The sequence below is a fragment of the Megalopta genalis genome, chromosome 15 (assembly GCF_051020955.1).
Source record: "Megalopta genalis isolate 19385.01 chromosome 15, iyMegGena1_principal, whole genome shotgun sequence".
Classification (NCBI taxonomy): Eukaryota; Metazoa; Arthropoda; class Insecta; order Hymenoptera; family Halictidae; genus Megalopta; species Megalopta genalis.
This window is the reverse complement of record NC_135027.1, coordinates 4,646,236-4,669,198: the sequence shown is the minus strand read 5'-3', so window position 1 is coordinate 4,669,198 and position 22,963 is coordinate 4,646,236. Positions and strand designations below refer to the sequence as shown.

Sequence of the window (22,963 nt, the reverse complement as noted above, 5' to 3'; positions counted from 1 at the left end):
AAAAGTTTTCACTCCCTTCTCTATATATAAACTATTGATGAACTTAGAATAAAAATAAAAGTAAATGTGATAAACAATTATTGTTTCTACTAGAAGCACATTGATCGAAAGATTTTTATGTCAAAAGTTCACGATTGTACATACATGCATACATACATACATACACCAAACAGCGTTTGTTCATTTTCAAACAATACATTACACTGTACATATGACATTTTCAGAAATAATCGAAAATAAACTTGTGCAATTATATCTGTATGCCCTAAGAGACTTAGAAATATATACAATAACGGAAATTATTTAACTGAAATAGAGAAACAATATTAATATTGTTATTCCATTCTACAATTCAAACGAAATTATGAGTACCACTGACATAAGTATACATATGTAATATAGATGACGGCACTTTCAGTAAGTCGGTATTGTAGCGTATGCGTATGCTGTCGCTGTCAGTAATTTTAGTTGCATTGTATGGAACGTTTTCGTAAAAGGAAAGAGATGTGTAACATTTAAACAAAATTTCATGGAAGTTTTCTTAGGATAGACGAGCTAATGGGCGTGCTTATAGAAAATCGCACTTAATACGCTGCTGCTGTTAAAATGTCGTATAAAATCGGGCAACGAGTTGAAGTCCCTGGCAAGGACTGTCAAGGAGTAATAGCTTATATTGGTTATCCAAGTTTCGCTTCGGGAAAATGGATTGGAGTTATACTTGATGAACCAAAAGGAAAAAACAACGGTACTATTAGGGGTCAGCCATACTTTAAAGTATGTTTCATGGTTTCTGTATTACTTTTAGCTAACAGTCTACATAGAGCTAAAATATATCTTGCAATTTTTATTTTCCTCTATTTATTACACTAGTGCCCAGAAAATCATGGAATGTTTGTACGGCAATCACAGCTTGTTTTACTGGATGAAACAGGTAATAGGACAGAACCTGTTAGCCCATCTTCAGCAGGCAGCAGTGCCACAACTCCAGATGAGGCCAGTGTTGCAAGAGCCAGAAGTCGGTTAAATAGGTATGCCTTGCGTTTGTTTGTTAAGAACAAAATTTGCATATCTTTTGGAACTGTGATTAATTTTTTTTGTCATAAATTTCATGCTATCATTAGTACACCTCGAAGGAATGAACCCACTGCGTAAGTTTCTACTTTTATAAATGTTTATTTAACATTTTTGACTATAAAAATTAAATGCTTAATCTTAATATATCCACAATAATCATTTGAAAGAAGGAATAGGTTTAATTAGACAAGTATAATTAATAAACTGTTAAAATTCATACGCTGGTCATAAAAGAGTACGGAGAAAAACATCTCTTGCGCATGTTACCCGGCAGCAATCTGACAAGCTCTCTGGGTAAGATTTTATGTAAATCGATCATTGAAAAATGAGTGTCTCGGTATTTTGTTTAAATGCTTTTGTGTATGCAAACAGCAACAATTGTGATCGCTTCTCTGAACTTTAATGGTTTTGTGCAATATCACAGCCACGAGCTTTCTTATTGTAGATTTATAAATAATTAACATAAAAAGATGTAAATGTGTACTCATCATTGAACAAAACATTTTTTTGTTTATGGGTCAGTGTTACATAAACACAGTTAAAGGTATATATATATACAGATACATAAATTACACACACGCCCGAGCGCACACATACATACCAATATGTTTTTGTTCATAGACAAGCAATATTAAGTATCAAGAAAAGTATAATCAATGTATTTAGTGGTAACGTCTAAGTTGTATCATAATTTACTATTATTCTTCTAGCTTTTAAAGTTTATGTAATTTAGATGCAAGAAGGTGTAACTATAATGACACTAATAAAAAATCTTATGTTGTATCACATTAACGATTGTCAATGGAAATTGACAATTGCTTCATAAAATAATTTATAAAAAGTATGATCTTTGCAGCTCACGATTATCACTGGCTGGCAGTAGAACACTTTTAAGTGCTCCAAGTACAGAAAGTTTGTCTGGATCACAACATGAGCGCAAAGATGGTGGGGAATCACTCATACCAGCACCGACCTCCACCAAAAGAGCATCATTTATTGAGGTATTGTCTTTCTGTTTCAAAAATGATGATTTTCACACTTGTGAATATAATAAGTCGATGTACCATTTATTTATGTGAACACAGTCAGTGAATTATTTTTGAGGATTCAACAAGGCATGAATATATGGTATAATGTTCTTAATGAAACAAAGGAATATATGTACATGTGGAAAATGATTACAGTTGATTAACAGGAAATCATTGATATATTGTTATCTTCGAATCTTCAGGCTGTTGAAAAGTAACTCACAAAATTTTGTTACTATATGTTTTTAAAGAATCTTAATCTGTGACATGGTAATCATGTAACAAATCCTCCCAGTGCATGTGTTTCATTGCCAGAGATATTCTTGGAACTGTTCAGCGAAATAACGAAAAGAATAAATTAAAATTTGAGAAGAAGTTAGAGAGATCCTTTGGCACAGAATGATTCATATGGGAATATGCACGTACGTGTTTCAGAAGTCCCCTAGCACGAGCTCGCCTCCCGGCAAAAAGCCAAAGGCCCAAGATGATCACAATAATGTAATTAATACTCATTAATTGTAATATCTAAATTTTTCTCATCTGACCTTAAACTCTCTCATACTAGTTGTTTGTTGATCATAAGCATTGTAACACATGACTTCATAACAACTAGCAGCATCATTGCACTTTGATGGGTTTACCTATATTCTTAATGAATTATCTAATTAATTTATCCTCCACCATATTCATTGTTGCGTTAAGCATCTGCTTTGTTAATTCAGTTATGTGATGCTTGATAGCCTGAAACTTTTCAAAAGAAAGGGGTATTCAGATACACAGTTCTTCCTTTCTTTCTTTCCTTTTTTTTTAACAATTAGATACTGAATTCCCCTTGCAGTCGTACTACCAAGGTGGCAATAACAACTTCTGTAAGAATAAGCACTTAACAGCATTGTGGTATAAAGGTATACTACTACTTGAACCTTTTCTTTATTTTTTCATCACTGACCAAAAATTAGATATCCCTGGTATAAACGCAGTTAATACGTATAAATGGATAGGATACAATAGTTTACTTAGTTGATATTCTGCATACTGCAAATTCCAATATCATATAACACAATTCAACTCATCGACTGAATTTCCTACACTTATTAGAACTAATAGAGTATTCGGTGTAGCTTGTTGGTGTCGTTTATTACAATTAATCTCATTAATCACTTTGAAATAGACTAATTCTACTGAATGTACATACAAAAACAACATTCTTCTAAAACATAATATACTTTTTGTACAGGAAGTACAGGGTGTTTTTTTCATTAACGCAGATACAAAATTTTGTCTTTGGTTGCATCATTCATAAAACCTTCAGTTGAAAATGAAATATTTTAGGATATACCGGCTATATGCAGAAGGATTTGAAGAAGCTCTTCTGCCAATAAGGTTTCTTTCGATGCGATAATTAAAAAAACACCCGGCTCACGTTTAGCCAGATACTTATGTGTTGTTTGTTTTGAAATTTAGACAGGTTTTGTGGAGACTCTGAAACCACAGTTCGTACCTGGTCAGGTAATGGCAGGCTCTGCAGCAGCTGCAAATGTGGTAGAAGAGAAACTTACACATTTGCAGCTTCAACAAGAGAATGAAAATCTGAAATCACAAGTAAGATGGATCCTGTAAATATATCGTCTCATTTTTTCATTATAGCGTCTTATTAAAGGGATAACGTGTTGTTGAAGGTTCGTGATCTCACTGAAAAAGTTGAGACTTTGAGGGTGAAAAGAATGCAAGATAAGGAGCGAATGAAGGACTTTGAGAAAACAAAACTTCAACTTGATCAGCTTGTGGAATTCAAAACAAAAGTTATGGAAAGTCAAGTAAGAAGATTTAGATATTTTATTAGAACTTTTCATACATATACTTTACTAATTTCTCAAACATGACCCAAGGCTGGTCTTCAAAGAGAACTTCAACGAGCACGCCAAGAAGCAAGAGAAGCGCACGCAGCTCGAGAACAATTCCAAGAAGAAATGGCAGACCTCGCGGAGACCGTAGAAATGGCTACATTAGACAAAGAGATGGCCGAAGAGAAGGCTGAGACTTTACAAATTGAATTGGAGCAGCTCAAGGAGATGGTCGAAGAACAAACGCTAGACTTGGAAATACTACGAACAGAAATGTCTGAAAGAGTAAAGTATTTGACATGTATAAACGTTGCATTACACATAGAGAGCAATTTCATTGATGTCTAACAATGATTACAGTCTGCTGGAGGTGGTACAACCACAGGAACTACGAGCTATGAGATAAAACAATTGGAACAGCAAAATAATAGATTGCGGGAAACTCTTGTTAGAATGCGCGATTTGTCTGCTCATGAGAAACACGAATTCCAAAAACTTCAAAAGGACCTGGATCAAAAGAAATCTGAGATACTGGAATTGGGACGCACAAAGGAGAAATTATCTGTTCGAGTGGAAGAAATGGAACATCAGATAGCGGATTTGCAGGAACAGGTAAATGACCATAAAATATGTTCTTTAAATCCTTTGATAAATAATTATCATTTTTTTGGCATCATCAATGTAACAATGACAACATAACAATTTAGGTGGACGTGGCATTAGGTGCTGAAGAAATGGTTGAAGTGCTTGGTGAAAAAAAAATGGCACTGGAGGAGAAGGTCGCGGAATTAGAAGAAGCTGTGTCGGATTTGGAAGCTTTACAGGTATTTAGAGCGACAATATTTGGTAGATCTATAATAAAAAGACTGTTATACACCTTTTGTTTAGGACATGTCCGATCAACTTGCCGAATCGTCAAAAGAACTGGAATTGGAACTGCGAGAGGAATTGGATATGGCACTTGGATCAGCTCGTGACGCTTATCGTCATCGCGACGCAGCTATGGAAACATTAGCCGACCGTGAGCTGACAATTACTAAATTCCGTGAGCTGACGCATCAACTGCAGGAGCAATGTATGCAGTTGCAACAACGAGTACAATCGACGGAGACCTCGAAACCTGGAATGGGTGGAGCGGAGCAACAATTGGCAGAGATCTTAGACTTCCAAAAAACATTCGCTGAGACTCGCGCGCAAACGAAGGCCGTTGATCTTGAATTACGACGATTGGAAGCCGAAGAGGCTCGTAACCACGTTGCCTATCTGTTATCGTTTATGCCTCCAGCGTTCCTGGCCCGCGGAGGAGACCATGATGCTATCCAGACTCTTCTGCTGATACCGAGAATAATCCACAAGACAGAAATAATCATATCGCAAGTCAGGGATAAATATAGATCGCTGGACAAGATCGACAGAACGGCCGTCGTCAAGGGTCATTCGGTGGCACAATATACGTTCAGATCGCATCTCTGCTCGTATATGTACGCGTTACAAACGTCCCTCGGCTGTTTCGAATCATCTTTGAGCGTTTGTCCTCCAGACATGTTGCTCAAGGCTGGAGTAGCTTATCCGGAAATGGCCGCACAAGAAAAATCTTTGGACTCGTTGATAGAACTGGCTAAGAGGGATCAATTGGATGAAAATCTGCCGATGGAGGCGATTGAGAAGTGTTGTGCATATTTCTGCACCATGTTCTCTGTTTTATTTGGGGAGACCATCAACCAAGGTCGCATGGTGGTCAATGGTACGAGAATGTTGGACAGTTGTTGCGATGCTATCATTACGAGTGCAGCAGCTGTTAAAACGTTGATTCAAGGAGATGGCGGTGATATAGGTCTCCTTTGCCAACATGCAGAGACAACTTGTGAGGTGATACAACAGCATCTAAAGTCTGCTAGAAGACGCGTGCTAACCGATCATGCTGTTGCTCTTAATGCCGCTGAATTTAACTTAGGTTTAGACAAAGATGCTAGCGAGCAGATGTTTGGTTGTTATCAGCATGCGGTGAAGATTGTGAAAACGTTCCAAACGTTGTTGAAGAATGCCGTGCAGGCAATTATATCAAATACGGATTTGGATGCAGGGCTAAGTGCGGAAAAACTAAAAGAGATGGCCGCCATTGCCTGCGAGAAAGTTTATGATACAGAGGATATAGGGCCTGTACCTACTATTAAGGCGAGTTTGATAGCGATTCAACAATTGGCAGCCAACCTAGCACAAAAGATGGCCGAATGTGAGAACGAATTGGCTATAAGCGGACACCTGCGACAAGCACAAGGTGCTGACAATGAACCTGTAATGCCTATTACCATAAGGGCACAGACAGCGAGGAAAGAGGCTGAAGAAACCAAGGTGCTCAGTAGAAAATTGGAAGCCAGAGATAGTGATATTCGTGAAGCGAAATTAGCTTTAAGGGAGAAACAAAATGAGCTGTGTGAAATGATTCTGAGAAAAGATGTTGCAGAAAAGAAGCTCGCAACGCAGCAGCATGAACACGAATTGAATGTAGAGAAGCTGAAGAGGAAGCTGGAAGAAGCTCAGAATCAATTCAAACGGAAGGAAAAAGAGTTTGAGGAGACAATGGATCATCTTCAGACGGATATCGATAGCCTAGAAACCGAAAGAGGTCAGCTTAAAGAGAAATTGAAATCTATTGGAAAGAAATCAATAATGTCTGCGTCTGGTGCGGATAATATCTCTGGAACCGGTACAGCGACATCAGGAATCCAATCGATGGACAATAAATTCTTAATGCGAGAAATAGGTGCCCTCAAAGAAGCATTGAACAATGAGAATCGACAGAAGAAGAAATTAATGTCTGACGCTTTGCGTGAGAAATTAGAACGTTTAGATCCCATAACGCCTGTACCCAAACCAGGAGCTACGAACACAACAATACAAGAGCTGAAGAAGAAAACTAACGATCTTACCAAAGTCAGTTTCAAAATCTATTATTTTGTGATTATTGATATTACCCGTATAATTAATTTTCTTATTGTTTCACTAACAGGATATTAAACAAGCTATGACGTTCCCAACTGTTCCTGACTTAAGACGCAAGAAAACACAGGATGTCGAAGGACCAACGTTAGAGAAGGCAATGCCAATTTATCAATTGCTGCATCGTCAAATGGTTATAAGAGAACTGAAACAACGAGTAGATCAATTAGTCGTAAGTAACACTGGCTATTACTCTGATAGAATTGTCGATAATGCAACTTATTGCTTCTAGGGCGAGGTTTGGGAGGAAATTGTGAAGAGAACAAAGGGCGGAATGGCTGAAGCTAATTTTGCAGTGTTTCCAAATCGTGAGATGGCTGCAGCTATGCAAGAAAATCAATTGTTTGCTGCAGAGATATCGATTCCTCACGACGGTCCCGAACAATATTTCACCGTCAATGTAGGAACACAGGAACTTAGGAAAATTCATTCTCTGTTATGTTATTAATTTTCGTATTTGTATATCCTCGGTGTGGAAGAATGTGCTACTGCAGAGATTACGAAGTGGAATGCGGCTGTAGAGTATATTGATTTGATAGCCGTCTTTGTTTCATGCTCGCTTGCACATACTGCGGTAGACCAACATATTCCTATACACTTGCGTATACTCGGTCTATTTTATATACGAGAAGCAAACGATTGAGAGTCTTTTACATCCGAAGAAAGGAACAAATTAAATCTAGCGAAGACGTAACTTTGAAGCCTGCGAATTTATTTATTTCCGATTGGCTACAGCACGATGACTGGCGCATCGTGGCTGGTAGACTGCAACGTTTTATCGTATTATAAATTCGAATAATTTCATTATTATTATTAACAATTTGAACAGTAACGTTCGTCGTCTCTATGGCTTTTGTATAATATCTTTTACGAATTTGTCAAATATACGGCTTAAAAACATTTACATAAATATCTTTTACATGTACTCCCTTCTCGCGTGTCGAGAATAGCATATAGCGTATAGCATAGAAACTATCTCTGGGAATTGTTTTATATATATATATATATATATAATTTACTCTAAACAATTGTATTACCATCATATGTTAGGAAATGGTAATGATTTGCGTATTGCCATTAAAAATTGATACTTAATGAAATAGAGGATATAATACAATGTTTCATTTTTTATTTACAGCGATAAAAGGAGCAATAAACTGTTGACGTATTTTTCATTATTTATGAAATAACGTATGCCTTAATTACTGTCACAATTTTATTATAAATACACACATGTATATATGTATATATACGCAGACACATATACATACATGTACATATATATAGTATTATCTGTATATATATACATATACACATACCAGATAGTAAGTGCATATATCATTAATTATTCATTAACTTACTCGTTCACTCATTCTCGCTGCATGGTAATACACATTTTTACTCATTCGTTTTGTTTCTTCGTTTCCCTCCTTTGCAATAATAATAATATTAATAATAATAAAAATAATAATAATTAACCACACATTCACTCGTTAATGATTATATCTCCTTCTTTTAATCACTGTCCAGAAACTTCATGAAACAATGTGTTGTCCATTAGAAATACAATAATAATAATAAACATAAAATCCAGTCGTGCTCATCCTTGTATTAATAAATTCCACTAAGGCTGACCGGACGTTTCCTTTAAAATGTCTCCACGAAACAGGACAAGTGATGAGTTAACAATGACTGTGATTATACAACGTTTTGGAAGTAGTGCGTGGAACATGGACGCGTGAATATTGACGTAACTACTAATAGTATGGTTAATGTGAACGAAAACTTTCAATGACAGAAGTGAGTTTTCATGAACTCCTCCCTAATCGGCGTACGCGTTGCGCGTGACTTTCACATTAGACGTTTCATTATACATATTTAACAATCGATCAACTGATCGATTAATGTTTTTTCTTTTTTAAGTCACGCCTTATAAACTTAACATCGAAGCAATAGCACGGGAAAATACCACTGCACAGTCTCTGCCATTAAAACTATACGGAAGAAGTCTTTCGGCTGAATCCGGTTACAGTATTATTTTTCAATCGAGACACAACCAACTCCTACTCTTCTATTTCCATATTTCTACTTTTCACAACGAGTCAATCACTCGTTTAAAAGACAATCCTGCAATCCATCTCCAGTACAAAAAGAGTTTGTTCAATATTTGTTTTGTTTATGGACTAAATATAGCCAAAGAAAGAAAGAGAGTGAAGAAGCAAATTTTTTCAGGACGAAATCATTTTGAAATTTGTTCATTTTCTTGATTGATACAATGTATCTAAAAGTTAAATTGCTGCCTTAATATTAACGTACTTCAATATTAATTGCCAGTATTTACTTCCGTGATACTGTCACTTACTCTCATGTACGCATGTATGAGTCTATGTATACGTTATGTATATATATTTATATAAAAAAAAAGTTGTTATCAGGGTCAATAATATCAAAGGGAGATCTTTGATACTGTTGACACGGTAGCTTATGTAAGAAAAATATTAACATTTCTCCTCTCATAGATGCACACACATATTTATACTATTATTGTACTGAGATTGAAATGAAAATCGGGAAGCAACACTATACTTATCATTCTCAGTACAATTATTCATATAATCTCTTTCATCCTCGCACATGATCACTCATTCACTTGTTCTCGCATACTTTTCTTTCTATTTGCAGAATAGATATAAAATTTTATATAATTACTTAATTGATTACCCCGAATATTTTTACGACTCGTTAGTACGCTGCCTCTCTTTCTTTCTATGAAAATTATATGTGTCGAATTCTCGATTAAATCACACATTACACTGTTGTGTACTCCTTTGCAGAGGTCTCCGGGGCATCAAAATCTTTATTTCGAATATTTCAACGGTGAATTAAATAGATCTTAACAAATTAAGAACAAGCCACCTCTGGCTGATCTCACTTGGAGTTTTAAGCCCAAAGAGGTGGATCAACCAAAACTCTAAGAACTGAGAATGAATACACGGAAGTATTTTTTCACTGTTCAGAAGTGAATTCAGAAACGTGTATCCGTGGCATTGTTCTTTATTGTGTACGATACGCTATAGTCATCGCATAACACCTCCTTTATGTGTATAAACTTAGAGGGTTGATTGATTTAACTCTTTGCATGGCATTTCGTACAAAGTCGTGTACCTGATCTTGGACACAATCGACTGAAAATAGGATTGATGCAATGACATATGAATATAGTCTTAACGTGCCCCTGCAACAAAATATAAGTTCCATATTAACAAAATTAATCGAACAGATACATTACTATTAATAACGGTTGCGACAACTAATAATATTTTGTTAAATTTGAATAGAAATTCTTTTATGAAATCATTACATAATGTTTACGCATGCTTTTTTTCAAAAGAAACATAACGCGATAATAACTAGACTGCGGATCTCTATGCATTTATGACACATGTAAATCGCTGGCATAGAAGAAAATGCATATATTAATAATGATTAAAATTTTCTCCTTTTTTAATATAAGCACCTGATGGATCGTTGGCTTTAGCAGTTGTCTGACCAAGGGGTTGCCCTTGCCCTTGAGCAACCTGTGGGACTGCTACCGAACAGGCAGAACCTGCTCCGGTCGTAGGAAGTGTTGTTTTTTGTTTTAACATCGTCCAGTCAAACGTGTAGTCATATTGATGATTTAACGTACGGAAAAGTATACGGAAAAGTTGACGTAGGTACATGTAATCTGGACTTTCTTCAAAGCGCAAACCTCGAGTGTAATTTAAATACATTGCAAATTCAGCAGGGAATCCCTAAAAATGAAATATTTGAAAAGTACAATCAACTTTTAGATTCATCTTATTCCGAAACGAAAAAGTAGGGAAAGAGGAATGTGAAACAAAAACATACCTTACATAAAACTTCCACAGGCGTGGACATCTTTTTTTCACTGATTTTCTCGTATTTCTGCTTTTTAGTAGCAGCTTTAAGTCCTTGCCAGGGCAAGGATCCCCGATTGAAATACATAAGCACGTAACCAAGGGATTCCATATCGTCGCGACGACTTTGTTCTATTCCAAGATGTGCATTGATTGAAGCATACCTTGCAGTGCCCGTTAAATTTTTATCTTCTCGGTATATTATATGCATTCTTGTGCGACTATCTCTATATTTTTTAGCTAATCCAAAATCAATAAGAAACAGCTGAAATATTACAATTCCTTCGCATTAGTTCTTAAAAATTATTTACATATCCGGTTGAAACAGTGACTACCAATGCATCTTAAATACCATATTACTTACCTTATTACAGTGACGACCAATACCCATTAAGAAATTATCTGGTTTGATATCTCTGTGGATAAAATGTTTGCAGTGAACATACTCGATCCTACCAATCATTTGGTCTGCCAACATTAGAACTGTTTTAATTGTGAACCTTCTCGAACAGAATGTGAAAAGGTCCTCGAGGGATGGACCCAGAAGGTCCATAACAAGTACATTATATTCACGTTCTTGTCCATACCTACATTCAACAAGAAATAACAGGTTTTTATAACATCCATAAATCGTAAATGCAGAAGACAAATCAAAGAACAATATGAAATGGAAGCCTACCAACGTATGTGAGGTATTCCTACACCTCCATGTAAAATTTTGTATAATTTCGATTCATATAGGAGTTGCGGATGCCGAGCACGCATGTTCTCCAATTTAACAGCAACTTCCTAAGACAACATATAATACATATAACTTAATGTGTTAAAGAAGGAATTAGTTGAAAGAATATGGCCATATATTTAAAGAATTTAAGTTACTTTATTTATATTAATATAATATGTAGGTAAAAAGTATATTCTTCTACTACACATATTAAAATGTATATAAAATATTTTATTTAAAGTTATGCACACAAAAAACTTACCTATACATAGGCATTGTCCAATATAAATAATATAAGGAAACTATAATATTAGGATTTTCGAAACTTTTTTGTAGACTACTAAATCTAATTATATATTTTTCTATATAACACACGCATACATACACAGAGAGACATATATATGTATACATCTGTATCATACAGTCACAAAAATATTCGGACACTTTTTAACATGGAATAAGTTTTAAAACAGTGGACTGATTGACTTGGAGAGTCTAGTTTACTAAATAATGACCAACAAAATATTTGCGAAAAATAAAATGAAAATAAAATAACTTGTATTTTTTAACTTTTTTATTTGAGTGAATAATTAAACTTGAAACATTGCATTTTGTAGATCTTGGTAATTTATATACATGCCGAGAATACTATCAAAATCGGTTAACATTGTTATGAGCTAGAAGCATTGAAAGATGTAAAAATCTCCAGAGGTCTATAAAATGCAGTGTTTAAAGTTGTGAATTATTCACTTAAATAAAAAGTTAAAAATTACAACTTATTTTTATTTCTCTTGGCATTCCAATCAATTTCATTTTTCACAAATATTTTGTTGGTCATTATATATACACATATATATTATAATACGCGAATTATTATTTCACATTAAAGAGTATCAATAATGTTCTGCACAGTTAAATCCTAATCAGAAACTTATGAAATCACACATAAGGTAGTACAATCTCATTGTATGAAATTTTTATGCAAACAATGTCTATATATAACCGTTGCTTACAATAGAAAAATTGTAACTGTATAGACATGGATTTCGATCGCTATAGAAAGATCGTTATAAACATTTCAATCGAAATATCACGGACACGATTCACGATCGACTACTATCTCGCGCGCATAATATTTAAAACAATGCACCTTTTTTATACGCAGAGGTTAACATTATCGCGTACAGCTCAATAAAATGCGATTGGACAAAGGAACTGCTAATATAATCGTCAAATCAAATGAAACGATCGAGCAAATGCAATTTTTTCCAAGTTTTCGTAATGTTGTGTATTTTTGAACGGAAAGAAAACGGATAATCTGTCCAGGTCCGATGTCGTGGAGAACATATTTTGGGGAAAGTTGAATATCACTGCTTGAAAAGGACTCTCGTTTGTGTTGTAAAGGCGAACAGACAAGGTGCTGGTTAAAAAGTCAGTTTTATAGGGAAGAGAAAAAGATAGGGAAAAACGGGAAGAAGAGAATGTGTGCTGGGACAGCTCGTCTCGCACGAAACGGTACACCTTACCTCGCCATTAGAGATGTTGATACCGAGGTATATGTCGCCAAAGGATCCCGAGCCGATCTTCCTCACCAGCCTGTACTTGCTGCCCACGATAAAATCAGTCTTTACCACTGACATCGCCAACTGCAAGGACATATTACTTTTGACTTCCCAATATCCGTCCTCCCTGGAACCCACGGCGGACCTCTGCGACTTTGGCTCACGTCGGACTCAAACCTGATTTAAAGTACTGAGCGTACCCGATGGGACATACACGCCATTTACTGGCAAACACGAGGACGGTGTGCCTTCTCGGAGCCGTACCGATGGCTGGACCTACTTCCCGTTAGAAAATATGCATACGAAATCTCGTAGCCAAAAAGTAGCACTCTCTGGCTGGCACAAGAAAACCCCACTAACACGCCGACATTTTCCCTTTCGCTAGAAACACGAGAGCGACTGACGTTGCGGAAACGATGCGTCACGGCGGACCGCGTTCAAATCAGAGTCTTCATCCAACGATTGCCAACGATGCGCCGAAATATTCTATCAGTCGAGCTATCCGCAAATTTTCTGGTTTAATAATCAATTAAATTTCGTCCGGTTAAGGTGAGAGTTTAGCATTGTCGCAATATTACATTCGAATTGAAGTGACTCGCTTGGGTTCAAGGTGCTAGGTTTTCTTCAGGGCCGTATCGATACACTCATTCGCGTGCGCCACCAGCAATGATAATGTTTATCAGTTCTTGTCTCTGTAACGTCTCGCAAGCAAAGCGTGACGCTCGGCAGGACATAAAAGAAATTGTCGTTGTTCTGATTGGTTCATTATTTGCTGTCAAGACGACTAGAGACAAAGACGAATGGCGTCGAGCAGGTGAAAAGGAATGACATGAACAGAAATGAAGTACAGTCATGCCTCACCATAGTAGAGTAGTGCCTCGCCATAGTAAACCAAGGCAGGAACAACCGACTTAGAATTATGAAGCAGGTAGAGAAACTGCTTCTTCTCTGATTGGTTGACGCTTCACAGCTAAACAGTGCTGCCCTCACAGTTCTAGACAAAGAGAGGAAGTGACGACGAGTGAGCAAGAGAGCACGATATCAGCACAACCATAAACGAAACAAGTCACACCGACGACCAGTATAGCTTATCTACTTTACCGTGCTTGCGATCTCAATCTTTTCGCGCATCCGTATGTCTAGCGCTCCATCTGAAACACGTGGCACGATATTTGACTTGTATTTTTCGCCCCTTAGGATTCTCGACCATACAGTCCAGCGTATTTGCAATCCATTTGGAAATATTTATAAATGTTTATTTGGAACAATTCGAATAATTTTGAACTCTAATTTTGAACGCTAGTCCAGGCGGTTCACAACCCTAAATCTCGGCGCACGAAGTGTGCAAGATGGGAATGGTGATAGGGGCCTTCTCGGCCGAATTACCTCGTCGTACGAGGTACGGGCCACTAAAGACGCAGTAACGGAAGAATGGGGATGTTGGTAGAATTTTGGCTGGGCATTAAAGTATGGCGCGAGGTTCAAACTCCAGAATTATAAAATACAAGTCGAATATCGTGCCATGTGTTTCAGATGAAGTGTCAGGCATACGGATGAGAAGAAAGAGTGACAAAGCTATACTGGTCGTCGGCGTGACTTGTTTCGTTTATGGTTGTGCTGATATCGTGCTCTCTTGCTCACTCGTCGTCACTTCCTCTCTTTGTCTAGAACTGTGAGGGCAGCACTGTTTAGCTGTGAAGCGTTAACCAATCAGAGGAAAAGCAGTTTCTCTACCTGCTTCATAATTCTAAGCCGGTTACTCCTGCCTTGGTTTACTATGGTGAGACATTACTATACAACTTAAAAATGATGTTATGGACAATTAAAAATCTGATTAGATTGTTTTAAATACGTTACAAGTGCTTTGAAAAAGAAGTATATTTTGAATACTCTGATAAGTAGTATTTTGAGAAATGTACGCTATACAATACGAATATAATCGACCCCGACAGAGTACATTTGAACCTACTACAAGTGCATATGTCTATGTATCTCGGGTAAGAGTTTTCTATTCCCCGCAATTTTATATTTGTATTATACTTTAAACAATTGATTCATAAATATGAAGAAGTAATATTTTGTTGATTCTTACATGTCATATGCATTTACGCTTTCAAAACATGTGCATATCATACGATTTAAAACAGTTTTATATAAAATGAATGCATTGGAAGTGTAATCGTTGAAAATCTATAGCTTTTGAATAGTATAAAATGAATTTCGAATTCATGAATACGTTTTGATCCCATTCTTAATGAAAGCTAGTTTACTTTCGTTATTTCTTCCGTTTATCGCTTTTCTCTTAAAATTCTGCGCCTGGTTAACTGTGCAGTAAAATGGCGGGGATTGACATGTGACGCTGAAGAACTTGCCAAACACGACGATGGAGGAACAATGTAGTGAAGTTTGTTGCTTAAATTTTATTCATTATTTTTTTAATAATAATCTTTGAAACCGCAGGCTACAAGTGAGAATTTGAATTTTCTTGACTATGTATATATATATGTATCGCATACCGCCTACATTGGTAAATAATGGAAGTGTGAATTTAAATATTTGAAAAATTTCAATTCTTCCTCTGTACAGCACTAGCCATTTATAAATTATTGTAATAAATACGCGATTTTCAAAAGAACGCAATTTCAATGTACATGTAGAAAACAATTTAGAGGATATTGAAAGAGAATTAATATAATTTTTACTCTGCATGTACGTAAGTCATTTAAAAACAGATATACATACATGTAGGTCAAATATGACATCGTGTTTTGAGACATTTGTCCTTTTCTATAGTTACGGTACTGCTGTACCGGAACCTTGTGCCTTGTGCCACTTACATATGAGAAAACGATATATATACGAAATGATACGAAATATCATCGTTGACTGTGAGACGATTCTTATTATTTCATTTTTCAAGCGTTTGCTGTCGAAATGGAGAAGTAAATTCAAATGAGAAGTAGTTTAAATTACTCACGATTTAGAAGCGACAAGAAAAATTCGTGTATGACACTGATGGCAGTTTACAATTTTCTACAGTTTGTAGTTTCACAGCGACATCTGCAAAAGTTGTGTATGACGAGAAACCGACATTCATTAACTATTTTTACGATTTATGTACGATTAATTGTAGTACTAGTAGGTAATTTATTTAATTGTGAATGATCGATGGCAATTCCTTTAAGAAACATAATATGGTTATCGTCGCTGTCAACATTTAAAAAAAATATTCGTGCGAGCATAAGTAGTGGTAATAAACGATTCATAATGGCGAGCTCTAGGAGACTCGAAAAAGTCTTGGAAGATCTTCAAAAAAATCCTTATTTCGATAAATATGCGGAAAAGATAGCGAAACTTCAGAAGACCAGTCCCGACCAGTTTTTACAGCAAATTGAGAAAGAAGAGAAGAAATTGCAAGAGAAGACAGGTATATAACCTATATATTACGCTTAAACAATAGCACTTACTTATAAGATACTGAATGAAAACTGATTCAGTCGTTTCATTTTATTATTCCAAAATTACTACTGTTTTCTTTTAAGTAGATGTTATGCTGCAACAAATATTTGTTTTGTATTAAATATTCATTTTTACCTCGTACATACATGCATAGAGTATGTATAGTTGTTAGTAAATAATTATAAAGGAAAAGATATATTAGCAGTAATTTTAATTCTTTTTGATCATGTGTTATTCCATTGAAGCCAAACAAGAGCAAGAATATAAGTTTTATCAGAGTCAAGCAAAACCGCAATTGAATAAAAATGATCAGCCTCGGCAAGTGGAATTGAATAATATAATGAAGGTAGATATGATTCTGGACAAATCTAAGGAAGAAATCATAGATATATGGAAAGATTATCATAAACACAAGGATTGTATATCTGGTGTATTAACGCCAGAGCAATTTGATAAAATGTTCAAATATGGAAAACAATACCCTACATTTTTACTACCACTGCCTAAACAACATGGATATGAATTTATTGTTATTCAGTTTTATGGAACTGAAATCCATATGACACCTCTTTTATGGTACCAGGCACACAAGGAAAATGCATCAGAATGTTTGTCCATGGTATATTATACAGAACTCAAAGAAAGTAAGGGCATTGTGCTCATGAGGGGCGAATTTGATAAGAAATGCATTAGTGTACAAGAAGCACAATGCTTAGCAAATGAATTACAATTATATTATAGCACAGATAATCCTGAGAGATTGCGTTTGTTGGATTTATTCACCAGCAAGCCTGATGAATTTAAACACATGGATCTGATTGCACAGTTGGAGAGAATACAATTATAAGTAAATGCTAATTGAGCTTTTGTGTGTAAAAATTGTAATTATATTTCATTGGGTATAGATGACTCTAAATGAAATCTGTATATAGATTAAAATAAATCACTAAAAAAATGAAAGATGTTACTCATTTAAAACTATGTCTGTTCACACTTATCTTAGAATAATTCTAATTATAGGTTGATTTGAATTCCAGTTTCATTACATGGAATGAGGTCTCCTTGTAGCCAATATTTAAAGAGGTTTAGTCTTTTTGAAACAAAACCACAACCATCGTGGATTCATATCAGAAAAAATTATTTTTCCGATCATGCGACTAGAAATGTATACATCACTACACCAATATTTTACGTTAACGCTGGTAGGCCCAATGTTTAGAATGAAAACTTAAATATTTTTCACTAAACGATGTTGACCTGATTTTTTTTCTATATCTTTAGGGCCACACATTGGGCATCTGTACACTGCACTGTTGGCAGACAGTTTAGCTAGATTCAACTCTATGCTAGGACATTCCGTATTCCTGGGCACTGGCACCGACGAACACGGTACTAAAGTTAAGAAAGCCGCAATGAATTCAGACATGCCGACGTCTTTATATTGTACTCATATTTCTCAACAATACCAAAAAATGTGCGACACGTTCAACGTTAAATATTCACGATTCATTAGGACAACCGAAGAACAACACATAAAAGCGGTTCATCATTTTTGGGTTGTTCAATAAGTAACTTAAAATTAGCTCTAGATTTATCAGTTGTAAACGTATATTAAAAAAAAGGAACAAAAACTTTCAGAATCGTTTAGACGAAAACGGACATATTTACTTCGACAAATATTCCGGCTGGTACAGCGAGTCTGATGAAGCATTTATTCCGGACGCGGAGGTGATAGAACAAAAGAATGAAGCTGGAAAGAGTATTTATTTAACTGCAAACTCGGAGAGTCTCGTGGAGTGGGTGAAAGAAGAAACCTATAAGTTTCGTCTGACTTCTTTCCAAGATGATTTGCTATACTGGCTGAAAAATGGTATGTCCACGTACAACTTCATTGAATTACTGAATCTGTTTTTATTGAAGAGACTCGTCGTTTTAATATACAAAACTGTATTTAGAAAATACAGTACAACCGGCGATATACCATAAGAGTTTGCTTAGTTGGATTGAACAAGGTCTACAAGATTTAAGTATTTCTAGACCTATCGACAGAGTGCCTTGGGCCATTCCTACGCCTTCAAATAAGTCCCAAGCAGTGTACGTGTGGTTGGACGCTTTGGTGAATTATTTGACTTCGATAGGATACCCGGACAATTCTTTCAAACAATTTTGGCCGCCAACTCATGTAAATATTCCGTGCGAGACGGTACAGTGTTCGTTCCGAGTATGCGAATTTCATCATGTTGTAGAGGAGAAATTAAGAGAATGTAATTACAGTATCGATTTTGTTGATTTTCACATTCCTGGAGCGAATACTGTTTTGATACTTGAAAAGTTGGTGGGATAATAGAACGTCTACGAACGTAGATTGTAGGAAAAGACATACTAAAGTTCCACGGCGTGTACTGGCCAGCGTTTCTGATGGCGCTGGGTCTCGAGCCGCCGAAGAGACTCCTGTGTCACGGGCACTGGACCGTCGACGATCGGAAAATGTCAAAGTCCAAGGAGAACGTGATTTCGCCCTTCGACGCGATGTCAGAGTTCACGACGGAAGGTCTGAGGTACTTCCTCTTGCGACAGGCAGTGCCGCATTCGGATGCAAGTAAGCCAGAGAACACGTATTGTACAGCGCATTATATACAAATGTACATACTATCCGAGACGTATTGACTTAAAGACGCCATCGTTCAGCTCTCTACTCGAACCTCATTTCTACAGACTACAACGCACAGAAGATTCGGAATATTCTGAACGCGGAGCTCCCCAACACTTTTGGGAATCTGTTGCAACGATGTTTGGGCAAGACTATCAACCCTAGCAGAGCGATACCCGACCCGTCGAACTACGTGGACACCTTGAGGACCGAGGTGGCCCGCAAGAACATCAAGCTTTTGGAGGGTATAGGCGAGACCGCTAAGCAGTATTACGAGGAACACAATTTGCACCACGTGGTGGACGCTGTGATGGATTTGTTGCACACTGCCAATCAGATGTTCAACCAACATCAGCCGTGGCGATTGTGCAAGTCAGCGGATTCTGTCAAGGAGGTGGAGGCCGTGCTGTCTCTCAGTTTAGAGAGCGTGCGCGTTGCTGCATTGGTACTGCACCCGATCATACCGAGATCGACCTCGAATATGTTGGACTCGCTCGAGGTACCGACCACTAGACGCTTATGGCGGGACACGACACCGCTTCACCTGACCAACTGCTTCGACGGAAGGCACCGCTGCGTGTCACAGAACGTACAATTGTTTCAGAGAATAGACAAGAATTAAGGACGATGAAGGTAGCAGTAAGAAAACGTTTCAAATATAACACTCGCGTGGAAGTCCTTACGCTAATATATTTACAGAGAACGGTCATTCAAATGTATTATCAGTGTACATCAACATCGTGCACGTGTCACTCCGACAAGGGAGACTATGTTCAATTTTCTGGTCTTTTTAATTTGCTGCAGATAGAATATACTATATATATAGCATCGATATATATATAGACACATGTTTGTACAGGATGCGACATTCGGACGAGAACATTTACGTATCTCCATCATTTTTTTTGTCATAAATTGTCGATAGCCTTACGGAACATAAATGACGACTTCAATCTTGATATATTTACGTTTGAAGATAATATGAAAAATCGCAGAGATACGTGGGTGTTACGATTAAAATGCCGCATTCTGCGTATTCTTGTTCGTTTGTTCTTTAATACCGGAACTCTCTCTCTCTCTCTCTCTCTCTCTCTCTCTCTCTCTCTCTCTCTCTTTCTCCCATTCTCTCTCTTTCTCCCATTCTCTCGCTCTCTCTAGTCGGAATACAGTGCACTTCTTGTCGCTGATATAGATGCGTGGAAGAGACTCGCCGCGTTTTCGCGAGCGTTTCTTTGTTCGTTCGGATATGCGAGACGCAGATTCGAGTTCAGATTCGACGGGTCCTAAACGAAGCAATCGCTTTGGAACGCGTAAAATTACACGCGAGACGGATCGTCTCTCTTCTCGTCTTGGTGTCGCTCCCGTCAAATATAGAAAAATAAATAAATGACTATTTACAAGATGGAAAATGAATCTGTGCGGGTTCCACCGCGATCCTAACACTAATAAGCTACGATTTTTTCGACAGACGTTACTATGTTTTTAGTGCTTCGCGTAACATCCAGCTTTGTTTAGTTTACGGTCGTAGATACACGCTCTATATCAACATGATTTCTGTTTAATTACAATTGCTTTACGAGAACGTACGCTCTAAAGATACTAATCGCTCGAATTCTCCGTTCTACCAATACGAGCCCCCGTGTTTTCATTTTTGTCGGAACTTCGGTGTCCTCTCCAGTCTCCGCGCTTATCCATTTAGTTTTGTTTCCTTATATCGTGGGTGGATTATGTCTCGTGGATATGTTTTGAACTACCTTTTGGTGATTGTCTTTCATTGTTCTCTTGTTCTTTTCTTTTTTTTTTCTTTTTCTCGTTCTTCTCATTGCTTTTCTCTACCCCCCGTTAATTTACCACTGTCCATGGTCGTCGGGTTCCGCTTCCGTTCGCCGTTCACCGTTCACCGTTCACCGTTTCCGCTTAAAAAATAGCCAGTAAAAAAATCGCAAATTCTTTACGCCGTGTTGGTCGTCCTCGCGTTCTGAGCCATGACTAGCGGCGCCGGTACCGTCGAAACGAAGAGATCGGTCGCGTCGAACTTTTCTCGATGAATTGAAACAATAAGAGAGAGAGGAGCCTACCAACATAAACGCTCCAATATCCAATTGATCGATATGCGTCATTATTGCATCGGAGCAGGTATGGGCGCAAATTGGCCGCGATTCGGGCGCGAACTGCTCCAACTCCATCGGGAGCCAAGTGGTCACCGCCTAATTCTACGCAGAGTGAGCAACATTTGTTTACCTAGATCATTTTCTCTTCTTCCCCCGACGGCATTTTCCGAGCCAGGAAAAGCTTGTATTTTAGCTTTTAGCAGCGAGAACTCGGACAAAAAGTTCAACAACGTTCCCCGCGTTTCGACGAATCATAGCAAATCTTCGAATGTCTCGTTCGATCGATTAAAACGACAAACGTTGTTCGTTTGTTGGCGTGTCCGTTGTCTCTTAGATTTGACCTGTTAACAGGAAGACGAGTTCACTCGTTATTACTATGGCGTTTCCGAAGAACCTTTCGCGTACTCTTCTTAAGGAAGATTTAATTTAATTCGATCTAATTATACCGGGAATATGTTTGTAGCATCGTGAATCGGATATCCTGTGTGTGAAATATGGGTGTCGCGGTAAACGAGTCGTTATCGATGATCCTTTGATCTTTTCACATGGTGTCGGTGTACATGCGGATGGGGACAGGAGGATGTTCATGGTGGAGAAACCATCCGGTTAACAGGTCAAGCACGAACGAATCACGTTCACGCGTTGTGTCACGAATTTACGCGAATTTACACGGATCTATGGCGAAACATGCGCGAATTTACACGATAACCGTTTGCCGGTCGTTCCGTTTTCTTCTTTGTAATTTCACGTCGAATCGATCGCTCTTTGCCACGAATGCCGGACAGGGTTTTCTGCGAAATGGAATTATTTTTCAATGTCTTTTTTTCTTTTTTTTGTTTTTTTTCGAAGCCACCGATAGAACCGTTTCGTTTCGCACAATGTCGTCGACGGTTTGGTCCGGCAAAAACCAATCGATTCGGAGTGCAACGACTGTTTCAATTTGATCTCGTTTGACGGCGAATGTTTCAGTTGATGATTGCGCGTGCGAGCCCATGATCGGGATGTCGCGTGTCACAATCGCGATTTCAGGAAACACGATATATCACCTGTGGAAGGGACAAAGAGCCGGCGATGAACAGTTTTGACCGCGAGATTTCGGAGGGGCAAGAGAGAAACAGTGAACCGAATGTGTACGCGTGTCTCTGTGTGTGCGTGTATGCGAATGCGTTTTACGAATGCGAATGCGTGTACACGCGCGCGTCCTTTCGTCGTCGAAGAAGCGCGACCAGCGTCCGATAGGAAGATCTATGTTATCAATTCGGAAGAGGAGAGCCCCCTCGGGGCCTCGAAAATTCTCGAGCTTATATCGCGCTGACGATAGTGTCGCGGTGTTTTTGCGCCATGATCCCGACCTGACAGCTGTCCGCGCTCGATCTCGGACTAATGTTACACTCGATCATGGATCCGTTCCGTTTCTGCACCACCACCGATCGAAACTCGCCGCACTCGCTGGTCGACGGTTGGTTCCCTCGGGCGCGTGCACCTTTCGTCAGGATCCTCTTGAACGCTTCCCGGAACTCTGTGTTAAATATGCTGTAGATGATCGGGTTGAAGGCCGAGTTGCTGTAGCCGAGCCAAGTGAGTACCTGAC

At 37.7% G+C, this 22,963-nt stretch overlaps 4 protein-coding genes across 13 annotated transcripts in view; 2 read left to right on the top strand and 2 right to left on the bottom strand.

The window, feature by feature from the left end:
• The first annotated feature begins 402 nt into the window (after nucleotides 1-402).
• On the top strand, nucleotides 403-7,846 carry DCTN1-p150 (dynactin subunit 1). Of its 5 annotated transcripts, XM_033471768.2 has the most exons (14): nucleotides 403-774; nucleotides 871-1,028; nucleotides 1,122-1,148; nucleotides 1,309-1,368; nucleotides 1,931-2,075; nucleotides 2,538-2,600; nucleotides 3,567-3,704; nucleotides 3,782-3,919; nucleotides 3,992-4,231; nucleotides 4,307-4,558; nucleotides 4,654-4,770; nucleotides 4,835-6,880; nucleotides 6,957-7,118; nucleotides 7,179-7,846. In XM_033471768.2, exons 1-14 carry the CDS (start codon nucleotides 607-609, stop codon nucleotides 7,392-7,394), a joined length of 3,930 nt encoding a protein of 1,309 aa, XP_033327659.1. In that variant the 5' UTR covers nucleotides 403-606; the 3' UTR covers nucleotides 7,395-7,846. The 5 variants fall into 5 exon arrangements, with proteins under 5 accessions (XP_033327659.1, XP_033327660.1, XP_033327661.1 ...); XM_033471769.2 differs by lacking the exon at nucleotides 1,309-1,368; XM_033471770.2 differs by lacking the exon at nucleotides 2,538-2,600.
• A 302-nt stretch (nucleotides 7,847-8,148) lies between these two features.
• LOC117221125 (casein kinase I) lies at nucleotides 8,149-16,148 on the bottom strand. 3 transcript variants are annotated; one of them, XM_033471816.2, is made up of 7 exons: nucleotides 16,130-16,148; nucleotides 13,117-13,236; nucleotides 11,546-11,655; nucleotides 11,231-11,453; nucleotides 10,838-11,131; nucleotides 10,464-10,740; nucleotides 8,149-10,181 (listed from the first exon to the last, which is right to left on the bottom strand). In XM_033471816.2, the coding sequence occupies exons 2-7, from the start codon at nucleotides 13,228-13,230 to the stop codon at nucleotides 10,171-10,173; spliced, it is 1,029 nt and encodes a 342-aa protein (XP_033327707.2). In that variant the 5' UTR covers nucleotides 13,231-13,236; nucleotides 16,130-16,148; the 3' UTR covers nucleotides 8,149-10,170. The 3 variants fall into 3 exon arrangements, with proteins under 3 accessions (XP_033327707.2, XP_033327706.2, XP_033327705.2); XM_033471815.2 differs by lacking the exon at nucleotides 16,130-16,148 and adding an exon at nucleotides 13,330-13,700; XM_033471814.2 differs by lacking the exon at nucleotides 16,130-16,148 and adding an exon at nucleotides 13,353-13,700.
• An 18-nt stretch (nucleotides 16,149-16,166) lies between these two features.
• MetRS-m (Methionyl-tRNA synthetase, mitochondrial) lies at nucleotides 16,167-20,110 on the top strand. Of its 2 annotated transcripts, XM_033471809.2 has the most exons (8): nucleotides 16,167-16,579; nucleotides 17,649-17,813; nucleotides 17,893-18,167; nucleotides 18,250-18,481; nucleotides 18,567-18,793; nucleotides 18,976-19,210; nucleotides 19,327-19,894; nucleotides 19,961-20,110. In XM_033471809.2, the coding sequence occupies exons 1-7, from the start codon at nucleotides 16,321-16,323 to the stop codon at nucleotides 19,881-19,883; spliced, it is 1,950 nt and encodes a 649-aa protein (XP_033327700.2). In that variant the 5' UTR covers nucleotides 16,167-16,320; the 3' UTR covers nucleotides 19,884-19,894; nucleotides 19,961-20,110. The 2 variants fall into 2 exon arrangements, with proteins under 2 accessions (XP_033327700.2, XP_033327698.2); XM_033471807.2 differs by having other exon boundaries at nucleotides 16,298-16,579; nucleotides 19,327-20,110.
• The window catches only part of Dop1 (dopamine receptor, D1), a 71,180-nt gene continuing 66,719 nt past the window's right edge, over nucleotides 18,503-22,963 (bottom strand). For 2 of the 3 annotated variants that reach the window (XM_033471812.2, XM_033471810.2), the window contains 2 exons: nucleotides 22,725-22,958; nucleotides 18,503-21,713 (listed from right to left, as the gene is read on the bottom strand). In XM_033471812.2, the coding sequence (XP_033327703.1) occupies nucleotides 21,624-21,713; nucleotides 22,725-22,958 (324 nt within the window). In that variant the 3' untranslated portion in view covers nucleotides 18,503-21,623. The remainder of the gene's footprint in view (nucleotides 21,714-22,724; nucleotides 22,959-22,963) is intronic. The other variant, XM_033471811.2, reaches the window with a different exon arrangement.